This window comes from Ahaetulla prasina, chromosome 14, assembly GCF_028640845.1.
Source record: "Ahaetulla prasina isolate Xishuangbanna chromosome 14, ASM2864084v1, whole genome shotgun sequence".
NCBI lineage: Eukaryota > Metazoa > Chordata > Lepidosauria > Squamata > Colubridae > Ahaetulla > Ahaetulla prasina.
Genome location: NC_080552.1, coordinates 4,806,438 through 4,830,223, shown reverse-complemented (window position 1 = coordinate 4,830,223; position 23,786 = coordinate 4,806,438). Strand labels below are relative to the sequence as shown.

At 45.5% G+C, this 23,786-nt stretch overlaps 1 protein-coding gene across 2 annotated transcripts; it reads right to left on the bottom strand.

Moving 5' to 3' along the window:
* Positions 1–3,260: 3,260 nt before the first annotated feature.
* On the bottom strand, positions 3,261–23,278 carry PMM2 (phosphomannomutase 2). 2 transcript variants are annotated; one of them, XM_058157830.1, is made up of 8 exons: positions 22,455–22,814; positions 19,199–19,310; positions 18,068–18,144; positions 15,557–15,648; positions 11,141–11,240; positions 7,635–7,710; positions 5,079–5,194; positions 3,261–4,065 (listed from the first exon to the last, which is right to left on the bottom strand). In XM_058157830.1, exons 2-8 carry the CDS (start codon positions 19,293–19,295, stop codon positions 3,961–3,963), a joined length of 663 nt encoding a protein of 220 aa, XP_058013813.1. In that variant the 5' UTR covers positions 19,296–19,310; positions 22,455–22,814; the 3' UTR covers positions 3,261–3,960. The 2 variants fall into 2 exon arrangements, with proteins under 2 accessions (XP_058013813.1, XP_058013812.1); XM_058157829.1 differs by lacking the exon at positions 22,455–22,814 and adding an exon at positions 22,887–23,278 and having other exon boundaries at positions 3,262–4,065.
* Positions 23,279–23,786: the final 508 nt, after the last annotated feature.

Here is a 23,786-nt window from a genome sequence, read left to right as displayed (position 1 = left end):
GACAGAAAATGCAAATGATTCAATTCAAAATTGGCAACTCCAAATCTCTGCTAACAAATGTTCAATCCTGCACATTGGCAGTAGAAATAAGAACTTCAAATATTTGCTGGCTGGAAACGATCTAAAAGTTGACCAACACTCTGTCAAGGACCTAGGAGTACTTATTTCTAAAGATCTAAGTCCCAGAGCTCACTGTAACACCATTGCAAAAAAGGCTGTAAGAGTTGTAAATCTTATTTTATGAAGTTTTCTCTCTGGTAACGCTATACTCCAAAATAGGTCAACCGGCAGGTAAATCCGGCTGATTTTTTAGACTTGAAAACCCTCCGATCTTTCTCCAGTGCATTAAATTCCAAACATAAAAGGGAACCTTTGCCAGACCCATACTTGAATACTGCTCACCTGCCTGGAACCCTCACTGTATTTCAGACATCAATACATTAGAGAAGGTCCAGAGATATTTTACTAGGAGAGTTCTCAAATCCTCAGCTCGAAATAAAATTATACCACCAGGCTTGAAATTTTAGGTCTAGAAAGCCTTGAACTACGTCATCTACGATCCGACCTATGCTTAATTCATAAGATTATTTACCAAAACGTTCTACCTGTAAATGAGTACTTTAATTTCAGCCATAATAACACAAGGGCCATCAATAGATTCAAACTCAATGTAATTCGCTCTAATCTTGATTGTAGGAAATATGACTTTTTCAATAGAGTAGTAAATGTCTGGGACAATCTACCTGATCCTGTTGTTAGTCTCTCTAATCCCCATACCTTTTACCTTAAACTGTCTACTGTGGACCTTTTATGTTTCTTAAGAGGTCCCTAAGGGGACGTGCATAAGCACACCAGCATGCCTACCGTCCCTGTCCTACTGTCCCCATTTATATGTAATCATTCTATGTGTTCACGGCTATGTTTTGCCAATTTATATCCTTTTTTATTTGTGCCAAAAAAATTTCATGTGTCCATGTCTGTGTGTACTCTGTTATTTGTTTTCTTGTATTTGTTGATAAATAAATAAAAAGGAAGGAAGGAAGGAAGGAAGGAAGGAAGGAAGGAAGGAAGGAAGGAAGGAAGAAAGAAAGAAAGAAAGAAAGAAAGAAAGAAAGAAAGAAAGAAAGAAAGAAAGAAAGAAAGAAAAAGAAAGAAAGAAAGAAAGAAAGAAAGATAGATTGATTGATTCACGGAGTTCTTAATGAGAGAGGATCCAGATTCATCCAGAAATACAGTACAGTAGTTTTCAGAAATCTCATTGCAGATCAACCCGGTTGATTTTTTTAGACTTGCAAATCCTCCAGTCTTTCTCCAGTGCATTAAATTCCAAACATAAAAGGAAAGCATCAAACTTGAGAATGGTTCAGAACAAAGGTGGACTCAGGGAAAAGTCAGGAGATCTCTCTCAACCCGGCTTCCCAAGTTCTCCAGGTGTTTTTGCGCTATCTTTCCCCCCAAAAAAGGCTCTACAAATAGTGGGAAGGACCAGACTGCAGGCATGGCATGAGAATGGAAGGAGAATGTGGGGTCAACCAGCTTCCTTCAGGAGATCTCCAAACCTCATTGGAACAAGAACATCCTTGTTCTGTAGCAGAAAACCTGAATCACGACCCAACAGTTGAGTTTAAGAATTACTCGGCACTAAAAAGACAGAACAGCCTGGATTGCTGTGGTGAATTTGGCCAGTGGGGAATTTCTTACCCCATAGGTGATTTGTGGAATACCTTGGTACATGCGAAGCTGTGCAAGTCTTATGTGTTGTGGCCCACCAGCGGAGCTGGCAGCAGATTCGGACAGTGAGGAGGTTGGAGAGGAACATGGGCCAGTCCTCTGATGAGGGCTCTGCATCGGAGGCAGAGAAGGGGTCAGAGCCATATGCCTGTTATCGGCTGCCTTTGGAGTCAGACATCAGTGAGGCAGACGAACAGCTGAAGCCTGTTCCCAGTGTGCGCATGCGCTGAGTTGCCAGACAAAGGGAACAGCTAAAGAACAAGGGTCGACTTGGGAGTAAGGCCACAAGTGGACAATGAATGGCCCCTCCCGGAGGGAATAAAAGAGGAGCAAAAGGGGAGTGGAGTTTGCAGGAGACAATTCGTTCACCTAATTGGTTCATGACTCTACGAGACTCTTTCCAAGCCAGATAAGGTCTGCGACTGTAAATTCTCCCTTGAAAGACTTTGCTGAAGGAGAATGAGAGGAATTCACTATTTGTTTAATAAAAGGGGTTTTGTTGGGACCAGGATTCTGCTTCGTGCTTTTTGGGGAAGCTAAAGTCAGAACATTATGAGCTGTTCCCACAAATTGTTGGGGGGGGGGATGAGGGGCATCGGAGAGGGGCCTTGGGAGACAAAGCAAATCCCGCAGGTGTTTCCATACTAAGAAAGGGTCCTCCATGGTTAGGACTGATCCCCCAAAGTTAGGAGGCTACCAAGCAAGATTCACTCTTAAGACCTCCCCTCCTCCACTTTCTTTTTGGAAAAAACTGTTTACTTTATTCTATTGTTGTACTACCTTCCTTCTTTCCTTTCCTCCTCCCTCCCTCCCTCCTTCCCTCCCTGCTTTCTCTCCTTCCTTCCCTCTGTCCCTCCCTTTTCCCTTTCTCTCCTTCCTTCCCTCCCTCCCTCCTCTTTCTCTCCTTCCTTCCTTCTTTCCTTTCCTCCTCCCTCCCTCCCTCCCTCCTTCCCTCCCTCCTCTTTCTCTCCTTCCTTCCCTCTCTCCCTCCCTTTTCCCTTTCTCTCCTTCCTTCCCTCCTCCCTCCTCTTTCTCTCCTTCCTTCCTTCTTTCCTTTCCTCCTCCCTCCCTCCCTCCTTCCCTCCCTGCTTTCTCTCCTTCCTTCCCTCTGTCCCTCCCTTTTCCCTTTCTCTCCTTCCTTCCCTCCCTCCCTCCTCTTTCTCTCCTTCCTTCCTTCTTTCCTTTCCTCCTCCCTCCCTCCTCCTCCTTCCCTCCCTGCTTTCTCTCCTTCCTCTGTCCTCCCTTTTCCCTTTCTCCTTCCTTCCTCCTCCCTCCTCTTTCTCCTTCCTTCCTTCTTTCCTTTCCTCCTCCCTCCTCCTTCCCTCCTGCTTTCTCTCCTTCCTTCCTCTGTCCCTCCCTTTTCCCTTTCTCTCCTTCCTTCCCTCCCTCCCTCCTCTTTCTCTCCTTCCTTCCTTCTTTCCTTTCCTCCTCCCTCCCTCCCTCCCTCCTTCCCTCCCTGCTCTTTCTCTCCTTCCTTCCCTCTGTCCCTCCCTTTTCCCTTTCTCTCCTTCCTTCCCTCTGTCCCTCCTCCCTCCCTCCTCTCTTTCTCTCCTTCCTTCCTTCTTTCCTTCTCAAGACGGAACTGGCCCACAAAGCGCACTAAGCCATCAAACTGGCCGCTGTTTTATTCTTGGGAACCAAGTCTGTGCAAAGATGGTTTGTGAACCATGGATTAGGGCTTGTTGCCTGGTGTGAACAGAAGGGAAGAAAGCCTAGCGTAGTGCAATATGTGAGCTCAGAACAGCCGAGCGGACGGATGGGATACTGGGCGCTCCCCCTCCTCCCTCCAGGGGTGGGCTACTGGGGGTTTGCAGGGGTTTGGGAGAATCTTTAGCTAAGATTCTGTGCAGTTCGAAGAACCCCCAAATCCCACTCTTGGATGGCCCTGCCCACCCCTCTCCTCCCCTCCCCTCCCAGGGGTCCCCACGTGGTCCGTTTTGGATGCAGGTAAGGGCAGGACACGCACGGAGGCTTGGGAAGGGTGAAAAACGGGCCTGCCTTGGGAGTCCAGGGAGGGCAAAAAAACCCCGCCCCTATGGGGCAGGAGCCCAACTTGGCCACACCCACCCAGTGACCGGGCAGAGAACCCCTTCTAAAATTTTTGAAGCCCACCCCTGCCCCCTGCCCCCCACAGTTCAGATGTTACCCTAACCCTTTTCCCCGATTTCCAGGATTTGGATTCCATTCGTGGTCCTGAACCCAGCTTCAGGACAAAGGCAGCCCCGTGAGCTATTTGAAAAACAAGCCTTCGCATATCTCTCTCGTCTGCTCGGGCGAAGAGACGCTGTGGCCGAGGGTCCTGGGGTCCGTGTAAATTTCGTAGTCGTTTCCACCCTGCAAAGGAAACCAACAGAAAAGAAGAAATCGACCCCAAGGAAGAAAAGAAGAGGAAAAAGACTCTCGGCCCACTTTGGTCAGCAAATGCACCTCTTTGCTGCCCTTGAACAAGTACCTCAAAAATTATTCCTGCTAAAAATTCTCTTCTCTAAAAAGACTAGAAAAAGTGCAGAGAAAAGCAACCAGGATGATTAGGGGACTAGAGGCTAAAACATATGAAGAATTGATGCAGGAACTGGGCCTGGCTATTCTAGTGAAGAGAAGGACCAGGGGAGACATGATCGCAGTCTTCCAATATTTGAGAGGCTGCCAGAGAGAGGAGGGGGTCAAGCTATTTTCCAAGCCACCTGAAGGCCATACAAGGAATAATGGATGGAAACTGACCAAGGAGAGATTCAACCTAGAAATAAGGAGGAATTTTCTGACAGTGAGAACAATCAACCCATGGAACGGAAGTTGCCTTCGGAAGTTGTGGGAGCTTCTATTCACAGGATAGTGGGGAATGGAAGGATTTTTATTCCTTGCAGATTTCTTCCCCACTATCCTGTCAGAGCTGAAGAAGCTTCTTGGATGAGAGGCAAAATGTCTTCAAAAGAAAAAAAAAACAAGGATGTCCAGTTGCCTCCCGAAAAAAGCACCTTTGGGACAACCAAAGGTGCTGTGGTTAGCTCAGGCTGGTAAGAAGCCTGTTATTAGAACACAGCAGCCTGCAATTACTGCAAGTTCAAGTCCGGCCCAAGGTTGACTCAGCCTTCCATCCTTTATAAGGTAGGTAAAATGAGGACCCAGATTGTTGGGGGGGCAATAAGTTGACTTTGTAAATATATACAAATAGAATGAGACTATTGCCTTATACACTGTAAGCCGCCCTGAATCTTCGGAGAAGGGCGGGATATAAATGTAAATAAATTTAAAAAAAAAAAAACGTGACCTGGATGACTGAGAATCTCTACAGACTGGTCTCAAAGCAGCAGCTGGATCTGACCAGCTTCTTCTGGCCACCTACTCACCGGCATGGTCTTATCCCCAAAGAAATAGATCTTTTCGAAGTTGTCCTGGGCAACAATTCCCAAGCAGTACCGTTTGTCCCAACCGTTGGGGAAGACGTCAAAGCTGATCTGCCCTCCTGCAGAGATCAAAGAGAGAAGAGGAGGAGTGGGCTGAGCAGCAGAAGTGACTGGAGCTGATTTGAGCAAAGGGGAGCTTCAAATGGAACAAACGTCCGAAGACGCAGAACGCAGGAACCATGAATGAATCCAAGGAAACGTTCAGTCCTGGCCAGAGATGGTGACTGACATTCCTGGTTCAAATGTCTCTCCAATAGGGCAATGCTAGCAGTAATGGGGAAAATTTAAGGATTTCCAAAACTGCAAGAAGAAACCCTCAGTTGGGACAACGCCTGTTATGCCTCGTCCTCCCTCCTCTCCTCAGCCGGGCCCCTCCCATCGCCACCCGGGCCTGTTATCAGACTCCGAGTCTGATAATGAAGATGAACGGCCTGTCATGACTCCAGCCCCCGGCCCTGGCCCCATGCCCAGAGACAATTCCAGGAGTGAACGGACAAGCCCGATAAACTTCACTCCTACAGCGTGTGAGCAGGAAGCCAGCCACATGCAGGAATTACTGACAGCAGATCCAGCTGAAGAGAATTCAAAGTGGGAGGATCCTCGCTTCCGGAGATCTGAGAGGCGACGCCAGCAGAAGGAAGGGAGGGGCAGGCCTGGATAAATGCTGAGTCATGGAGCCACATCCCACAGCCTATATAAAGGACCTGCTTTTGGCATTCCAACCTAGAGTCAAGCAAAGTCTCATCTAGTTTGCTGCTATCGGACTCTGTAGCTGAAGTCACAACTTGGACTCCTGCCTGCCCTGAGAAACCTCGAAGAAATTTGGCAAGCTGCAGAGGCTTCGTTGCCACGTTTGATACGGACTTCCTTGACCCGGTCGTCGGAGGGGGAGGGGGACACGATATCACTGGTCAGTTATGAAGCTGCTGTAGATTACAGGTAATCCTCGACTTATAATAATTTGTTTAGAGACCATTCGAAGTTACAACAGCACTGAAAAAAGTGAGTTGTGACTGGTCCTTGCACTTATGACCACTGCACAGCCCCACGGTCAGGTGACCAAAATCAGGACACTTGGCAACTGGCATGTATTTATATGATGGTGTTCTGATCCAGCTCTCTGAGCACAACAGACCCTCTGTATTTAAATCAATGATTCCTTTATTGGGAACGCCAGCAGCCCTGGGAAAAAAATTCTCTCTCATCCCAGGCTAACAAGTCCGGCCAACCGGAAGATGAATAGTTGTCTGCCACACCTATTCATCTCCACCCCCTGCCTTTTATCCCCAGAGCTAGGGTGAGGCTTGGCTAGCAGCGGTGGCTCTTCCGTCCCAAGGACCAGCCCATAGATTTCCACTGCTCTCCTCTCCTCTGCCTTCTGTGCATTTACGCATCAGGCACTGGACCCAGCTGTTCCTCCTCTTCCTCATCAGCCACCTCCAGACCTGGGGGCTGTTGACTCTCCATCTGAGGGGTGATGGATGGCTCAGGCTCCGCCTCTGTCTCTCACTCTGCCAGCTCCATTCCCTCTTCCCCCCTTGGAACTCCCTCAGCCTTGATGCTGACTCTGACTCCCACATCTCCTCCTTCTCCTCCGATTCGGCTGCTGGAGGGACCGGTGGCTGACAGGCCACAACAAATGGTTACAGTGTTCTGGGCTCATGTGATCATCACTTGTGACTTTCCTAGCCGGCTTCTCAGAGCAAAGTTAATGTCCTTGAGCATCAGGACGGGGTGGTCCCTGGTCCCTGTCTCTCATGAGTGATCACTGCTTAGCTTCTCTTGGTCATCCTGCCCCTTCCTCCCTGCCTACAAGCTGTCCCAATCCTGAAAGGCCCTCCCTGGCTTGACTGGACCTGCTCTTCCCCATTTTCCTCTGAAGCCAACGAAACCGCCCCCTCGACCTCTGTTGGCTCCAGTTCCAACTCGTCTTCTCCATAAATTCAGGCTCCCAACGGGGGGCGTAACAGGCCTGCTTGCAAGCTGCCTGGCAACTTGGAGCTGGATCCCTCACTGACCTTGCTGGTTCAAACCAACAGGAAGCTGTGAGAGGTCCTCACTTTACGGTCGACAATGCTTGCTTAATACTGCTGGATTTACCATTGCTAAGCAGTGTGGTCATGTGACATCATCCTTTCCAACCACAATGTTTTACTCATGGAGATTCTGGCCCCAATTGCCGTTGTAAGTTGAGGACTGCCTGCACTGCAAGTCAACCTAGTTTTATGCAACTTGGCGATCTCCATCTGAAACGGGTTTTAAACCCCGGCAGGATTCTGAGTGCCCCTGGAAAACAGCAAATTGGAGAAAACCAGCAACAGCTTTTGCAGAGGGGCTGTTGTTCTCTTCACTGACTGGGCTTTTTCCTCTGGAAACGGACCGTCAACTAGGCTAGCATAGAACAGAAGAAAAAGTCCTCCCTTAATGTGATTTTCTGGATATGCAAGCAATTAGGATATTTTCTGTATGCAGCTATTTCCGTTCTTTAAAAAGTGGTACCTATGGAAAATGTAAGGCCTTTTCCAGCAAAGTCACGTCGTAAATCAGCGACAAATCTGTCCCGGATCTGTTCCCTCTGTTCAAGAAATAATAATAATTAAAAAAACCATCAGTTTAGGAAAAAAGAAAGATTTTTTTCAATAGCTTGGTGCCACAATCACAAAATAATTGACACCAAGCCAACTTTCTATATCACTGTAGAGCAGGGGTCTCCAACCTTGGTCCCTTTAAGACTTGTGGACTTCAGCTTTGCTGGCTGAGGGACTCTGGGAGTTGAAGTCCACAAGTCTTAAAGGGACCAAGGTTGGAGACCCTTGCTCCAAACCACCCGCTACCAGATCGGGCGATCCAGTCCGAACCAGGAGCATTTCACCCCTGAGGTGACCTTGATGGAAATATGCAAGAACTCTTACTTAGGCAAAGGGGTAAAAACACTTTTTAAACAATGAGATCAGGGGTGAAATCTAAAAATTTTCCCTACCGGTTCTGTGGGCGTGGCTTAATTGGTGGGTGTGGCTTGGTGGTCAGGTGACTGAATGGGCATGGTCAATAATAATAAATAATAAAAATAATAAAGTATACAAAACTTGGGAGGCATCGGTCTACCTTCTTTAAAAATAGAGGCTTCAGTCTACCAATTTTCTTTTACTGACAGGCCCCGGTCTACCTTCTTTAAAAATAGAGGCACCGGTGTACTAATTGCCTTTTTTTGAGAGGCCCCGGTCTACCTTCTTTAAAAATAGAGGCACCGGTGTACTAGCTGCCTATAGCGCTGATCAGCTGTAATGTGGCCCTTTGAAGTGCCACGGCAGTCATTTAAGGCCGTTTGCAGCTATATAACCACCGAGAGCTTCAGGGACAGAGAAGAAGAACAGTGAGGCGTGGGCAGTGGTCGGTGGGCAGGGATTTTTGCTACCGGTTCTCCGAACTACCCGCCTCCATTGCTACCGGATCACGCGATCCGGTCCAAACCGGGAGCATTTCACCCCTGAATGAGCTAACAATTGGGGTTCGGACGGATGCCTTCCTGGTTCATGGTGTTTCTAATCCTCAGCCACTTAAAAGATGGATGGACTTCAACTCCCAGAATGGCTGGCTAAGGAGTTTTGGGAAGTGAAATCCAGCCATCTTCAAGGGGCTAAGTCTGAAACACGCAGGACTGAATTATAAAAGGCGGCAGCAAGGCATAATATAATGGTGGCTCAGACTGCTAAGACAGTCTGTTATTAACACAGCTGCTTGCAATTACTGCAGGTTCAAGTCCCACCAGGCCCAAGGTTGACTCCGCCTTCCATCCTTTATAAGGTAGGTAAAATGAGGACCCAGATTGTTGGGGGCAATAAAAGTTGACTTTGTATATAATATACAAATGGATGAAGACTATTGCTTAACACAGTGTAAGCCGCCCTGAGTCTTCGGAGAAGGGCGGGATATAAATGCAAATTAAAAAAAAAATGTTATTTCAAGCCAACCTCAATAAATATAATTTTAGCCTACTTGTGGAATTGATTTCCTAGTTTGGTCTGGTGGGACCAGTTTGTAGGAGTGACAATTGTGCCCTGAATCATCAATGCAGTTAATAAATAGCTAGTACATATGTAGTTATTTAGGTGTAATAATTCAACCAAATTCAAAGGAATCTACTTCTGATCCCACCATTTCATGTATCTGCCCCACAGACGGGCTTCACAAATGGTACTATGAGCCCCTCAATCTATAGGGAGTCCTTGACTTACGACCACAATTGAGCGTAAGATTTCTGTCACTAAGTGAAACATTTGTTAAGTGAGTTTTTACAACCTTTCTTGCCACTGTTGTTAAGTGAAATCACTGCGGTTATGAAGTAACACGGTCGCAAAGCAAATCGGGCTTCCCCATGGACTTTACTTGTCAGAAGGTCGCAAAAGGGGATCCCGTGATCCCGGGACACGTAACGTGACTCAGAATTTTGATCATGTGACGTGACCACAATGGTCGTAAGCGTGAAAAACGGTCATGGGTCACTTTTTTCAGTGTGGTTGTAACTTTGAGCGGTCACTAAACAAACTGTTGTAAATCAAGGACTACCTGTATTTGCAGTTCCCAGAAAAAGTCTGGTCAATTTCTGGGAGTTTGGGCAGGTGCTTGAGTGGTGAAATAATTGATTTTCATTCCACCCATCACACCTCTTAAAATACCCAGGCAGTCCTCAACTTATGACCGTTCACTTAGTGACTGTTTGAAAGTCTGATCGACCTACCTGGCGGGTACTTATGACCCAGATTTGAAGTTCCCGGGTTGCGCTCCCTGCGGTCACATGACAGAACTTCAGGTGTTTGGCAATCAGGCAACTATGTGGCCTCATTTTACACAAGATTTTTTTTCCCCCAACTTCTATTTTTTGATAAAAAGGCACCCATAATAAACCACTGGTTCACTTAAGAACTGTAGCGTTTGCTTAACAACTGTGGATTCACTTAATGACTGCCACAAAAATGTCGTAAAATGGGCCGCTCACCGACCTGCTTTATAATCACGAGTTCCGAACCGTGATGGGCAGGTCCCCTTACGGTTGTAATTCAAGGACTATCTGGATCCAAAAATTGCTCACCTATGGTGTAAAGGTAAAGGTAAAGGTTCCCTTCGCACATATGTGCTAGTCGTTCCCGACTCTAGGGGGCGGTGCTCATCTCCGTTTCAAAGCCGAAGAGCCAGCGCTGTCCGAAGACGTCTCCGTGGTCATGACTCAACGCCAAAGGCGCACGGAACGCTGTTCCTTCCCACCAAAGGTGGTCCCTATTTTTTTCTACTTGCATTTTTTACATGCTTTCAAACTGCTAGGTTGGCAGAAGCTGGGACAAGTAACGGGAGCTCACCCCGTTACACGGCAGCACTAGGGATTCGAACCGCCGAGCTGCCAACCTTTCAATCGACAAGCTCAACGTCCTAGCCCCCTGAGCCACCGCGTCCCTCACCTATGGTGTATTGAAGTCTAAAACTAGCTGACTTCCTGCCTCCCCTCCAGAGGTGGGCTTCAGATCCTTCAGCAATGGGTTCACTGCCCCATTGCTGGGTGGGCGTGACCATGGCCTAGTCAGCCATCTGCACCATGGCGGTGTGTGTGTGTGTGTTTTTCGCCCTCCCCAGGCTCCGGAGGCTTTCCTCGAGCCTCCGGGAGGACGAAAACAGCTTCCCCTGGGGTCCAGAGGCCCTCCAAAGGCTGGAAACAGGCCCATTTCCAGACTTCTGGTAGGCCCGTTTTTTGCCCTCCCAGGACCTCCGTGCGGCCCTCCTGCACTTACCTGGAATGATGAACGGGCCGCGTGGAGACTCCTGGAAGGGGCGGGGTGGGCATGGCCAGCCAGGGGTGGAATTTGGGGGTTCACCGAACCCTAGCGATCCTTGGTTAGAGGATTGCACGAACCCTGCCGAACCCTCAGAAGCCCACCCCTGCTCCCCTCCCCTGAGGCACCCCAGGTCACTAAGGAGTCACCAACCGGAAGGATAAAAGCCACCTCATCACCTGCCTTGTCGAGCTCAAAAAACTCCATCCGTTCCCCTTGGCTACAGCTTCTGCCAACGGGGGACACGTTCAGCATCCCATTTCGGAATTCGATGAAAGTGCCCCTAGAAAAAGAAATAAAAACGTATTTATATATAGTCGGAGAGCAGAATAAACCAAGCCCACTGGGCGAGGGGGCAGCAGAGATAAATGACTTTTTCCTGCCTTTATTATTTTTAACAAATAACTGAAGGCATCGACCACATTCTTTTTTCCCTTCTCCTTCTTCCTATTTCCACCCTGCCCGCCCCCCCGACAACAACCCTGTGAGGTGGGTTAGGCTGAGAGAGGGACTGTCCACAATCTTCTACGGCTGTTGGAAATACATGCTTAGGACTTTGAGCTAGGATAATTTGATTTGAGCAACTAAGATGTTCAAAGGCCTGGAGACTAAAACGTATGAAGAACGGTTGCTAGAATTGGATCTGGCTAGTCTAAGAGACAAGAAGGACAGTCTTCCAGTATTTGAGGGGCTGCCCCAAAGAAGAGGGGGGGTGAACCTATTTTCCAAAGCACCAGAACACAAGACAAGAAACAACGGATGGGAAGTAATCGAGGAGAGAAGCAACCCAGAATTAAGGAGAAACTTCCTAACGGTGAGGACAATTAACCAGTGGAACAGCTTGCCACCAGAAGTTGTGGGTACTCCACGGGGGGCAGGTGAGTATTCACTTACCTTCCCTACCGGTTTGCAAATCTTCTGCGCGTGCGCAGAGCCTCGAAAACATGGAAAAATTGGATGTCATGATGTCCGTGTGAGTGGGAGGGGCATCCCGTAGTGACCCCTATCAGTTCACCCGAACCAGATAGAACCAGCTGAAGTCCATCACTGGTGCTCCATCATTGGAAGTTTTTAAGAAGAGACGAGACCAGGTGTCTCCAACCTTAGCAACTTTAAGCCTGGCGGACTTCAACTCCCAGAATTCCAGCTTTGCTGGCTGGGGAATTCTGGGAGTTGAAGTCCGCCAGGCTTAAAGTTGCTAAGGTTGGAGACACCTGGACTAGGCAGTCACTTGTTTGAAATGGTATAGGTTCTCCTGCTTGAGCAGGGGGCTGGACTAGAGAAGGGGGTCTCCAACCTTGTCAACTTTAAGACTTGTGGACTTCAACTCCCAGAATTCCAGCTTTGCTGGCTGAGGAATTCTGGGAGTTGAAGTCGACAAGTCTTAAAGTTGCCAAGATTGGAGACCCCAGGACTAGAGGACCTCCAGGATCCCTCCTAACCGTAATAACCAAAGGGAATGTATACATTTGAGGGGTGTTTCTAACCTAAACTATAATGTTCCAGAGCCAAACTGAACAAAATGGTAATAGGGAAGGCAGTGTTCTCCGTTTTTTATTGTAGCTGCAGGATTGTATTTTCTCCATATAAGTGCCCTGCAAGTAGAAAGCTAGCATTCAAGAGGTAGTTCTCAAGAGTTTCCTCCCCTGATTTGCTAGTTTATTCTACACTGGGATGTTCTTTTTTTTTTTTACACATAAATCCAGATTGACATGTTTATTCTGCATGGAGAAACAGACGCTATCTTGGTTAATTATTTCGCCAAGCAGCAGAAGGTGACAAATTCTTTGCCAGACTCGACATAATAAAAGGAAGCGGAGGGTCTAACTTTCAGGCTGTGGCTTTCCCAGGGTGCTGGGTTCAAAACACTTTGGTTTAATCTTGCACAGTTCTCAGGCAGGGGTGGGCTTCAAAAATTTTAGCAAGGGGGTCTCGGCACGGTTGCTGGGTGGGCGTGCCCATGGTGGGCGTGGCCTAGTCAGCCTCCTGCAGCATGGTAGTGGGGGCATATTTGCCCTCCCCGGGCTCTGGAGGCTTTTCTCGAGCCTTCAAAAGGACAAAAATGGCCTCCCCAGGCTCCGGAGGCCCTCTAGAAGGCCTTCCTGAACTTCCAGTAGGCCTGCTTTTTGCCCTCCCCGAGCCTCCATGCACACCCTTCATCCAAAATGGGCCGCATGGGGACTCCTGGGGGGGGTTGGGGGGGGGTTGGAGGGGAGGGACCAGCCAGGAGTGAGATTTGGGGATTCTCCAAACTGCACAGAATCTTAGGTCGAGGTTTTCCTGAACCCTTGCGAACCCCCAGCAGACCACCCCTGTTCTCAGGGAATGCTAAACAAAACCAGACTCCTTCTCCCAGGATGGGTTGCATACAGGCAATCAACATACGGTTGTAATGGAGCCTGCCCAGTGACTGGGATAAAGCAGAGACCCGATTTTATGATCTTTTCTGCAGTGGCCGTTAAGCGACCACCAGACTTGTAAAGCAAATGCTGTGGCTGTTAAGCAAATCCACTGTTTATTATGGGCTGGTTTTGCTGAAAACTGGAACTAAATGTTGATGTCGTCATATGGCCATGGGATGCTGCAAATGGCTGTAAATAGTAACATTTTACCTGCAAATGACTTTTTTAAAAGTTTTAATCATAATGTAACGCGTGCAAATAGCCGCTTCCAACTTAATGAAAACCGCTTTAAACCTGACTGCAAAAAATTAAGAGTTTATTTTATTTATTTATTTATTTATTTTATTTATTTGATTTTTATACCGCCCTTCTCCCGAAGGACTCAGAGCGGTGTACAGGCAGAAGTAAAAAAGACAATAACAATGTACAATTTAAAATGCAAATTTAAAAAACTTATTATAATTAGCCTGAAAACTTTAAAATATATAAAAACTAAAATCCCATTTAAAATTAATAATAAGAATTTAAGAAATTTAAAAAACCGATAAAATTTTAAGCCAGCCCCGCGCAAATGAAAAGAGTTTTGTGGCAGAGTGGTCAAAATCTGGAATATCTCACCCAACGTAGTTGTTTCAGCTACTAACTTTCACCGTTTTAATTCTACTTAACTTCAGTGGACCTCACCCCGTAATTAAGAAGTTTATTTATTTATTTATTATTTATTTTATTAAATTTTTATACCGCCCTTCTCCCGAAGGACTCAGGGCGGTGTACAGCCAAGATAAAACATGAAATATATACAAATTAAAACATTTAAAACCTAGCAAATTACAAAAAGGCTGATAATTAAAATTTAGTTTTAAATTTTTAGAAATATTAATAAAACCCCGAATTAAAATTTAACACTATTATGCCAGTCCCGCTTGAATAAATAGGTGTGTTTTTAGCTCACGACGGAAGGTCCGAAGATCAGGCACTTGACGTAAGCCAGGGGGAAGTTCGTTCCAGAGCGTCGGTGCCCCCACAGAGAAGGCCCTACTCCTGGGGGCCGCCAGCCGACACTGTTTGGCGGACGGCACCCTGAGGAGACCCTCTCTGTGAGAGCGTACGGGTCAGTGGGAGGCATAAGGTAACAGCAGGCGGTCTCGTAAGTACCCGGGTCCTAAGCCATAGAGCGCTTTAAAGGTGGTAACCAAAATCTTGAAGCGTACCCGAAAAACCACAGGAAGCCAGTGCAGGCTACGGAGTAATGCTGTTACGTGGGAGCCACGAGCGGCTCCCGTTACCACTCGCGCAGCCGCATTCTGAACTAACTGTAGCCTCCGGGTGCACCTCAAGGGCAGCCCCATGTAGAGAGCATTGCAGTAATCCAACCTGGATGTAACCAGAGCGTGAGTGACCGTGCATAAGGCATCCCGGTCAAGGAAGGGACGCAACTGGTGGACCAAGCGAACTTGGTAAAAGCCCCTCCTGGAGACGGCTGCCAGATGTTCATCAAAGGACAGCCGTCCATCCAGGAGGACGCCCAAGTTGCGAACCACCTCCTTTGGGGCCACTAACCCGCCCCCAACAGTCAGCCACGGATGCAGCTGACTGTACCGGGGTGCCGGCATCCAGAGCCACTCCGTCTTGGAGGGATTGAGCTTGAGTCTGTTTCTCCCCATCCAGACCCGTACAGCTTCCAGGCACCGGGACAGCACTTCGACCGCTTCGTTGGGGTGGTCCGGGGTGGAAAGGTACAGCTGAGTATCATCAGCGTACAGGTGATAACTCACCCCAAAACCACTGATGACCTCACCCAGCGGCTTCATATAGATGTTCCTGTACATAAAGAAGTACAGTGACATGCCTATCGTCCTGTCACATTTTTAATGTTTTTCCATTTTGCTCGTTCGAATTTGTAATTTTCATTTGAAGGATTTGGAATGTTCATTTGATGAATTTGTAATTTTCATTTGATAAATTAGTAATTTTCATTTGACGAATTAAAACTTTACATTTAGATCTTAATTTTTAAAATGCAGGCTGCTTGCCCAGTGCCCAAAATGCGGTTATATGACCATGGGAGGGAATATGTGGCTGTTTTAACTTTGGAATTGGTCCCTAAGTACCCCTGAGGAGGTCAGTCGTAACTCTGAACTGTCACTAAGTGACCAGTCATAAGATGAGAACTACCTGAAAACACTCATACACTTACCTTTTCCTGGGGAGCTTAATTTTTGCAATGTAGCTCAGGCAGTAGTTGATCAAATCCTGAAGCAGGTCTTCCCCCAGATGGTCTTGGATGCTCTGCTCAGGAGATGCAAAGAAGAATTGTAACAGAGCCCCAAACCTCCAGAAGCAACTCTCAAGAAATCGGACCAGAGCAAAATACTTTCTGGGTTCTAATTCTCAAAGTTTGGAGGATGGTTTCTTCCTGAATCTGGGGGAAACTTACTGACCAGGTTGGGATCAGGGTTTCCACAGGGTGATTTTTACACGGGTTCAGCAGCCATGATTTGGCCAAAGGTCCACCTTGCTCTCTCATCAAGAGCCGTGGTGGCGCAGTGGTTAGAATGCGGTACTGCTGGCTACTTCTGCTGTCTGCCGGCTGCCTGCAATTTGCCAGTTCGAATCTCACCAGGCTCAAGGTTGACTCAGCCTTCTGCCCTTCCGAGGTGGGTAAAATGAGGACCCAGATTGTTGGGGGGGCAATAGGCTGACTCTGTAAACCGCTTAGAGAAGGCTGTAAAAGCACCATGAAGCGGTATATAAGTCTAAGGCAGGGGTAGTCAACCTTTTTATATCTACTGTCCACTTTTGTATCTCTGTTAGTAGTAAAATTTTCTAACCGCCCACTGGTTCCACAGTAATGCGCCATGTATCGTTGTCTGTGCATGCCTCTCGCGCATCGTGGATTGGGGTTGGGGGGGGGCGCCAGCTACCAGCTCTGCTTGTCTGTTACAACTGGGTGGTGTGGGGGGAGGTGCGTGAGCTATTCTGGGACGAGGCTCTTTTGTTTGCGGTCGCACTACAGCGCCATTTAGTTTCACTTACGTAACGTGAACTAAACTTATGCGCGGGCGAAACAAATAGTATATTTTCAGAAATTTAAATTGTCACAGGGAATTTTATGAAAACCTAATGAAAATGTTTTTAAATAATGCTATGAAAATTTTTTTAAAAGTCAATTACCGTATATACTCGAGTATAAGCCGAGTTTTTCAGCACGTTTTTTGTGCTGAAAAACATCCCCTCGGCTTATACTCGGGTCTATACGGCTTATACTCGAGTTTTGTTTTTTTTTTAAGCCCCTCGGCTTATACTCGAGTATATACGGCTTATACTCGAGTTTTTTTTTTTCTTTTTTTCACATTTTACCGGACGGCGCGGGGAAGCCCTGCCGGTGCAGTGAGAGGGCGGGGCGGGGGAGCCGCCAGCCTTCTCAGCTGAGGAGGAGGGTTTCAACCGTAGGTACCTCATTTCCCACCCTCGGCTTATACTCGAGTCCCCAGTTTACCCCAGTTTTTGGGGTAAAATTGGGGACCTCGGCTTATACTCGGATCGGCTTATATTCGAGTATATACGGTAAATTAAAAAAAAGGAAAGTGCTTCAGTATCAGACAAAACCCCTACCGCCCGCCATGAAAGCTGGAATGCCCACTAGTGGGCAGTAGGGACCAGGTTGACTATCACTGGTCTAAGGGCTATTGCTATCACAGCTAAACATCATCTTTTCTTTTTTGCAAAAGAATAGTATATCTTTACCCTTCACCATTGTTGCCAAATTAAGTGACAAATGGGGGTGTCCAATACACCAAAACAGGCACCCAGAGTGTCAAATAAAGGCAAAAGGTCTTGACCTAATTATCATAAATTAGATTATGTTAAAACCAACCTAAGCCGCAGCCCAAAGAACCCCTGTGAAGCCCAGAAAAGACCAAAGATGAGCCTTCTGGAGAGGAAGAACTGAGGGAGGAACAAATAAAATGCATATTTGAACTCTTTTTTCTTTTTAATTGCACCCCACATCACAGTTCTTATAATACAGGTAGTCCTCGAGCTGTGCCCATTCATTCAGCGACTGAAGCTAAGGGAGGTTTTTACGACTAGTCTTCAAAGTTCTACAAGTTCCTCTAAGTGGTTTTGGGCAAGGAAGAAAAAAGTTTGGGAAGCTCAATAGGAAATATAGTAAAGAAATAAGGTATCTAATTTTACACATAATAATAGCCGCAAGAATATCTCATGCACAGAACTGGAAAAATGAGAACATACCATGGGAGGAGGAAGTGATAAGGAAAATTCTGGACTGTGCTGAGATGGATAAATTAACAAAGGAGATAAAAGAAAAGGAAGATATGGAATATTATATAGTATGGAATAAATTGTATAATTGGATAGAAATTAGAAATGGTAAATGATGAAAAAGGGGAAAAGGCCACCCCCCCAAAAAAGGTAGCGCATGAAAGAAAATGTATTGTTATAATTATAGGTATGATGGAATATATACAGAAATAACGGATAAGGGGACAAAAAAATAAGTATAATTAAAGAAAATGAGACGGGGAAAATGTAAATAATAGTGGATTACCGACACGAAGCTGATGTAAAGGAGTATATGTTTTATGTTAGAAAAGTAGTAAAGTATTTGGTAAAAAAAAAAATCTAATCCTGCATTAATATCAATATATCAGACATTAAGTCAGTTGATCCTAACTTACAAGCTTACCTGTTTCTCAAGAAATTTTCCATCTTTGTATGATACCAGACCATTTTCTGGGAAAACATAGTCATATTTTCCAATCACTACCCTCCAAAAAAAGGAAGAAAAAAACAAAAGGAGCTTTAATTTGTATTATTTAGTTCAAAGAACATTTCCATGAAATTAACAGAAAAAAAATCTGTCCTATTCCCTCTGAATTCATAAAGCACCTGATTATTTTATTTTTTAAAAAAAGTCTGTACAGCCACCTCAAAGCAATTGGGTAAATTAATGACATTCAATTGCATATGATGTTGTGAGGCAAATATATCCAAGAATAACTGACAATCTCTGTGTCTCTAGATGCTAAAAAATTACATAGAGAGCTGGTGTGTTAACAAAGCGAAGTGACAGTTTCTAACATCATGTTTATTTACTGTACAAAAATGCCTCCGGGCCCCAAATAAAACCAAATAGCATCTCTGAAAATGAAGCTGGCAGGGTGGGTACCACCCACTCTTTTGGAAGATCTTTATTGAATTGCATGTTATTTTTAGCTCTTCTTTTTGTAACGCTGAAAACCGCTTTTGAAAAACAATTTTTTGGCATGGAAAATTCAAACCACTCCTTATTCTTCCAATACCAATTTCAAGATTCCGTATTGTGCCGATAGTGCTAATTTCTTCTCCTGGCTGGTTGCAAACCATTATAATAAAGTTACCATTATAAATAATGACGCCCCCAAACTGTGACTTTGGGTGAAACACAAAAGCTTGTTTATCTAATCAGCAGCTCTGTTGTTTTTGTCCAAGGTTTATTTCTCAGAAAGATATTCTCTCTACATTCATAGCCGCCAGTTAGTCACAGAACTAAAGAGTTGTGGAGAAGTTTCCTTCCTGGATTTCAAGTCACATGATTTTTTTCCAATCTGAAAACAGGAATGGACTTTTAATTCAATTTACAGCAGCTCCGTCATGCCCGTGGCCACATGGCACGTTCTCTTATCTGCTCGGCTGGAAGCATAAATGATATTTGTGCAAGCCGACCTTGGAAGTGAACGCGATAGAGAAGGTGAGATAGCCACCCAACCCCTAATGGCGATTCAAGTCAACTTTGCTACTCCTGGCTCGGCTTCCCACGCCTTCGCTTTCTTCTTACCGTCTTCCCCCAGTTGTTCCTGGATCTTTTCGAAGTCTGAGCCTCCTACCACACCGACTTTCACCTTCTGCCGCAAAATCTGTAAGAAATCTGCCATCTCGGGAGTGATTTTCTGGATCGGATGAGAAAAGAGAAATCAGTGTTAAAGACCTTGGAGTTTTCATATCCAATGATCATATGCCAAAGCCCACTGCAACTACATCGCAAAAAAGGCTTTAAGAGTTGTAAATCTAATCTTGCATAACTTCTTCTCCAAAAACAATACACTACTAACCGGAGCATATAAAACATTTGCTAGACCAATTCTTGAATACAGCTCAACTGTCTGGAACCCATACCACATTTCTGACATCAATACAATTGAACGTGTCCAGAAATATTTTACAAGAAGAGTTCTCCACTCCTCTGAATACAACAAAATACCTTATGCCACTAGACTTGAAATCCTGGGTTTAGAAAACTTAGAATTCCGCCGCCTTCGACATGACCTGAGTTTAACTCACAGAATCATCTATTGCAATGTCCTTCCTGCTGAAGACTACTTCAGCTTCAATCGCAACAATACACGAACACACAATAGATTTAAGCTTAATGTTAACCGCTCCAATCTTGATTGCAGAAAATATGACTTCAGTAACAGAGTTGTTAATACTTGGAATAAGCTACCTGACTCTGTGGTTTCTTCCCAAAATCCCCAAAGCTTCAACCAAAAACTGTCTACTATTGTTTGTTTACATTTATACCCCGCCCTTCTCCGAAGACTCAGGGCGGCTTACAGTGTATAAGGCAATAGTCTCATTCTATTTGTATATTTTTACAAAGTCAACTTATTGCCCCCCCAACAATCTGGGTCCTCATTTTACCTACCTTATAAAGGATGGAAGGCTGAGTCAACCTTGGGCCGGGCTCGAACCTGCAGTAATTGCAGGCTACTGTGTTCTTAATAACAGGCTTTACCAGCGTGAGCTAAACCGGCCCTATTGACCTCACCCCATTCCTAAGAAGTCTGTAAGGGGCGTGCATAAGAGCACCAACGTGCCTACCGTTCCTGTCCTAATGTTCCCTTTGGTTGTATCCAATTAATATAGTTATTACATACTCATACTTATATATATGCTTATATATTGTATAGTTATTTCATGCTTATGCTTATATATACTGTGTGACAAAAATAAATAAATAATAAATAAATAAAAGTGTGTCAATCAGATCTAACAGGGATTCCAGCAACACTCGCAAGCTCTCTTGATGGTCCCTGTTATTATTTCCACATTACTCATTCATAATGTTGGTTTCTTTCCGTCTTTGTTCTGAAAATGGTCCTGTGAGTTAGGAGGGGAGGCCACGAAGTGATCCAATGGGGTTGAATGAGCGCCTTAAGCCCAATGTTCAAACTCTTAACAGAATAATAGAGTTGGAAGGGACCTTGGAGGTCTTCTAGTCCAATCCTGTTAAGCAGGAAACCTTATACTATATCAGACAAGTGGCTGTCCAGTTAAAAGCCTCCAGAGCTAAGGAACCCACAACTTCTGAAGTCAGAAGTTTTTCTAGATAGCGTTCGTTCTTAACCAAGTTTAAAGAAACAGACGTCTTTGAAACATTACAATAGACTTGATCTTAGTGAGGCATGTTAGAATGCCAGAATAAAACAATGACTTTAGAAATGAATGAAAAGTTAACTGTTTCAATACAAGTAGTAGCATAACAATACATAACATAACATAACATCAGAGTTGGAAGGGACCTTGGAGGTCTTCTACTCCAATCCTGTTAAGCAGGAAACCTTATACTATATCAGACAAGTGGCTGTCCAGTTAAAAGCCTCCAGAGCTAAGGAACCCACAACTTCTGAAGTCAGAAGTTTTTCTAGATAGCGTTCGTTCTTAACCAAGTTTAAAGAAACAGACGTCTTTGAAACATTACAATAGACTTGATCTTAGTGAGGCATGTTAGAATGCCAGAATAAAACAATGACTTTAGAAATGAATGAAAAGTTAACTGTTTCAATACAAGTAGTAGCATAACAATACATAACATAACATAACATCAGAGTTGGAAGGGACCTTGGAGGCCTTCTAGTCCAACCCCCTGCCCAGGCAGGAAACCCTACACCATCTCAGTCAGATGGTTATCCAACATTTTCTTAAAAATTTCCAGTGTTGGAGCATTCACAACTTCTGAAGGCAAGTCGTTCCACTTATTAATTGTTCTAACTGTCAGGAAATTTCTCCTTAGTTCTAGTTCTAGTTCTTAGTTCTACATTTCTTATTCTTTCCCCCCTTTGTAGTAAAAATTACAATTTTTGAAGTTGTGTTCTTTTCATTCAGTGAGTATCAAATTATTATTATTATTAATAGAAGACACTTAGTGTGCAAGGCATTATTATTATTATTATTGTAAAGCCCTCACTGTGCAAAGCATTTTACCAAGTATAGTAAAAACAGTTCTTCATCCGAAGAAACTGATTTCACACACCTTATTTCACTAATCTTTACAACCGTTTGCAAGGTAGGGCGGTGTATTTATACAAAGTGAATCAATTAACCAAATCCTTGCAGACTATATAGCGGCATAACTGCAGGTGAAGAAATAAAATGGAAAAATGTCCTTTTCTGTCATTTCTACAAGGAAATAAAATGTCTAGTTCATCAAATCAGGAAGCGGTCTTGAATTAGAGACAGTTTTGTTATCACTACTACATTTTTTATTATGCTCTAATTATGGTCCTTATTGTTAATTTCTTTTGAAAACCAACTTGATCTGTGATGAAAGTAAGATAAGGAGTAAGAAATCAGAACTGCCCACAAAAACTAAGGCGCTAGTGATCAAATGGCCCCAAATTATGAAGTTCAACAAACTCACACTTAAGTTTGGATAAACTCCAAGTAAGAAATCATCAAGAGTTAAAACAAGAAATGATGCTGCTCCTTCTAATGCTGCCACGACTGATGATGCTGTTTATTGATTCCCAACCAGGTTTACTCGCTTCTCATTATAACCAGAGTATCAAATTAATTGCAAAAATGCATTAAAACTGTATTAAAGATTAAAACCTGAAAGAAGAAGAGCAACTCAAGATATGACAGAATACTGCGTGATGCATTGAAAGCCTGGCCAGCAGAGAGCGTTCAACTATTAATCAGAGAACAATTAACAATTAATACTGGCAGTCCTCAACTTAAACAGTTCGTTTAGTGACCATTCAAAGTTACAACATCGCTGAAAAAAGTGACCTTTGGCCATTTCTCACACTTACGACTGCTGCAGCATCCCCAGGGTCAGGTGATCAAAATTCGGACTCACATTTACGACGGTGGCAGTGTCCCTGGGCTCACGCCATTTCCCTTTCGGCCGCTTCTGATAAGCAAAGTCAATGGATAAACCAGACTCACTTACCAACCGTGTTAGCCACGGCAGTGATCCACTTAAGGACGGTGGCAAGAAAAAACGGGGCAAGGCTCACTTAACAACCGTCTCACTTAGCAACATAAATTTCGGGCTCAATTGCGGTCCTAAGTCGAGGACCACTACGTGTCACTTTTTCGCAGTTTTGCAAACGGCAGTTGCATTGCATGCCTTGCAAGGAACTTGCCTGCACCGCCCTCTTCCCTAGCAGGCTGCTCCCGGGCTCAAAGCACTCTGCCCATGCTCAGAGGCACCCTCCTGCTCGACCTCCCCCTAGTCCCACCTGCCGAGGGGCGGTCAGGGTGCCGTCCACGTCGAAGAGGCAGAGAACCGACGCAACTCCCTCGCCCTCCATGGCTCTGCTCGCCGGCTCCTTCGGACTGGATGAGCGGAGTGAAAACTACAGACCCCAGCATGCCTCCGGGCCGAGGCGACGTCTACGCATGCGCGCTCTTCCCCCGTAGCCTATCGGAAAGCCTAGGGAAAGTACATAGGGGTGGGCAGAGCGGGCGGCGTTCACCGCTTCCGGTTTTCATTCGGCTGCCGCCCCAATGCGGGGCGGAAGAGTCCTGGGGGAAAAGACACGTGTCTCGCGGGGATTTGTTAGGCGCGGTTAAGGCCGAGTTTTCTCCACCTCTGCAGCTTCACGGTGGGTGGACTTCAATTGCTAGAATCCCCCGTTGAAACTTTCCCCATCTTAGCGATTGCGAAGCGCGGATTTCATTTAAAAAAAAAAGGCATTTGCGGCTGCAAACTCAGCCCTTTGAAGTCGAAAGGGCTTTTTGCCCATTCCGAACCGTAACAAAGACCCCGAATTCTTCCTCCAGATAGTCTTCCCTGCATTAAAAGTGGAACAGCTCCCACTTCTGCATTTTTCCCCATTACCGCCCCCCAAAAAAGAGGAAAAACCTGGTGCTACCCAGCCACACGCCTGCACCGTTTGGAGTTTTGCTCCCCCACTGGCCTTTCCCCCTCCTGGATCAGACGCTGCACAACCTGCTTGGGCTGGGGGGTTGGACTAGATTAGGGGTCTCCAACCTTGGCAACTTTAAGCCTGGTGGACTGCAACTCCCAGAATTCCCCAGCCAGCAAAGCTGGGAGTTGAAGTCCTCCAGGCTTAAAGTTGCCAAGGTTGGAGACCCCTGGACTAGATGACCTACAAGATCCCTTCCCAACTCTGTTA

Bases quoted from the DNA above. Each gene is read 5' to 3' on its own strand.
- PMM2 (XM_058157829.1), bottom strand. From the start codon at position 22,958: ATGGAGGGCGAGGGAGTTGCGTCGGTTCTCTGCCTCTTCGACGTGGAC. The intron at 7,711-11,140 runs GCAGGTGATGAG...TTTCTTGAACAG, and splicing joins AGTTTTTTGAGCTCGACAAG to AGGGAACAGATCCGGGACAG. The intron at 5,195-7,634 runs GTACCACTTTTT...TGATCTCTGCAG, and splicing joins AGGCCTTACATTTTCCATAG to GAGGGCAGATCAGCTTTGAC.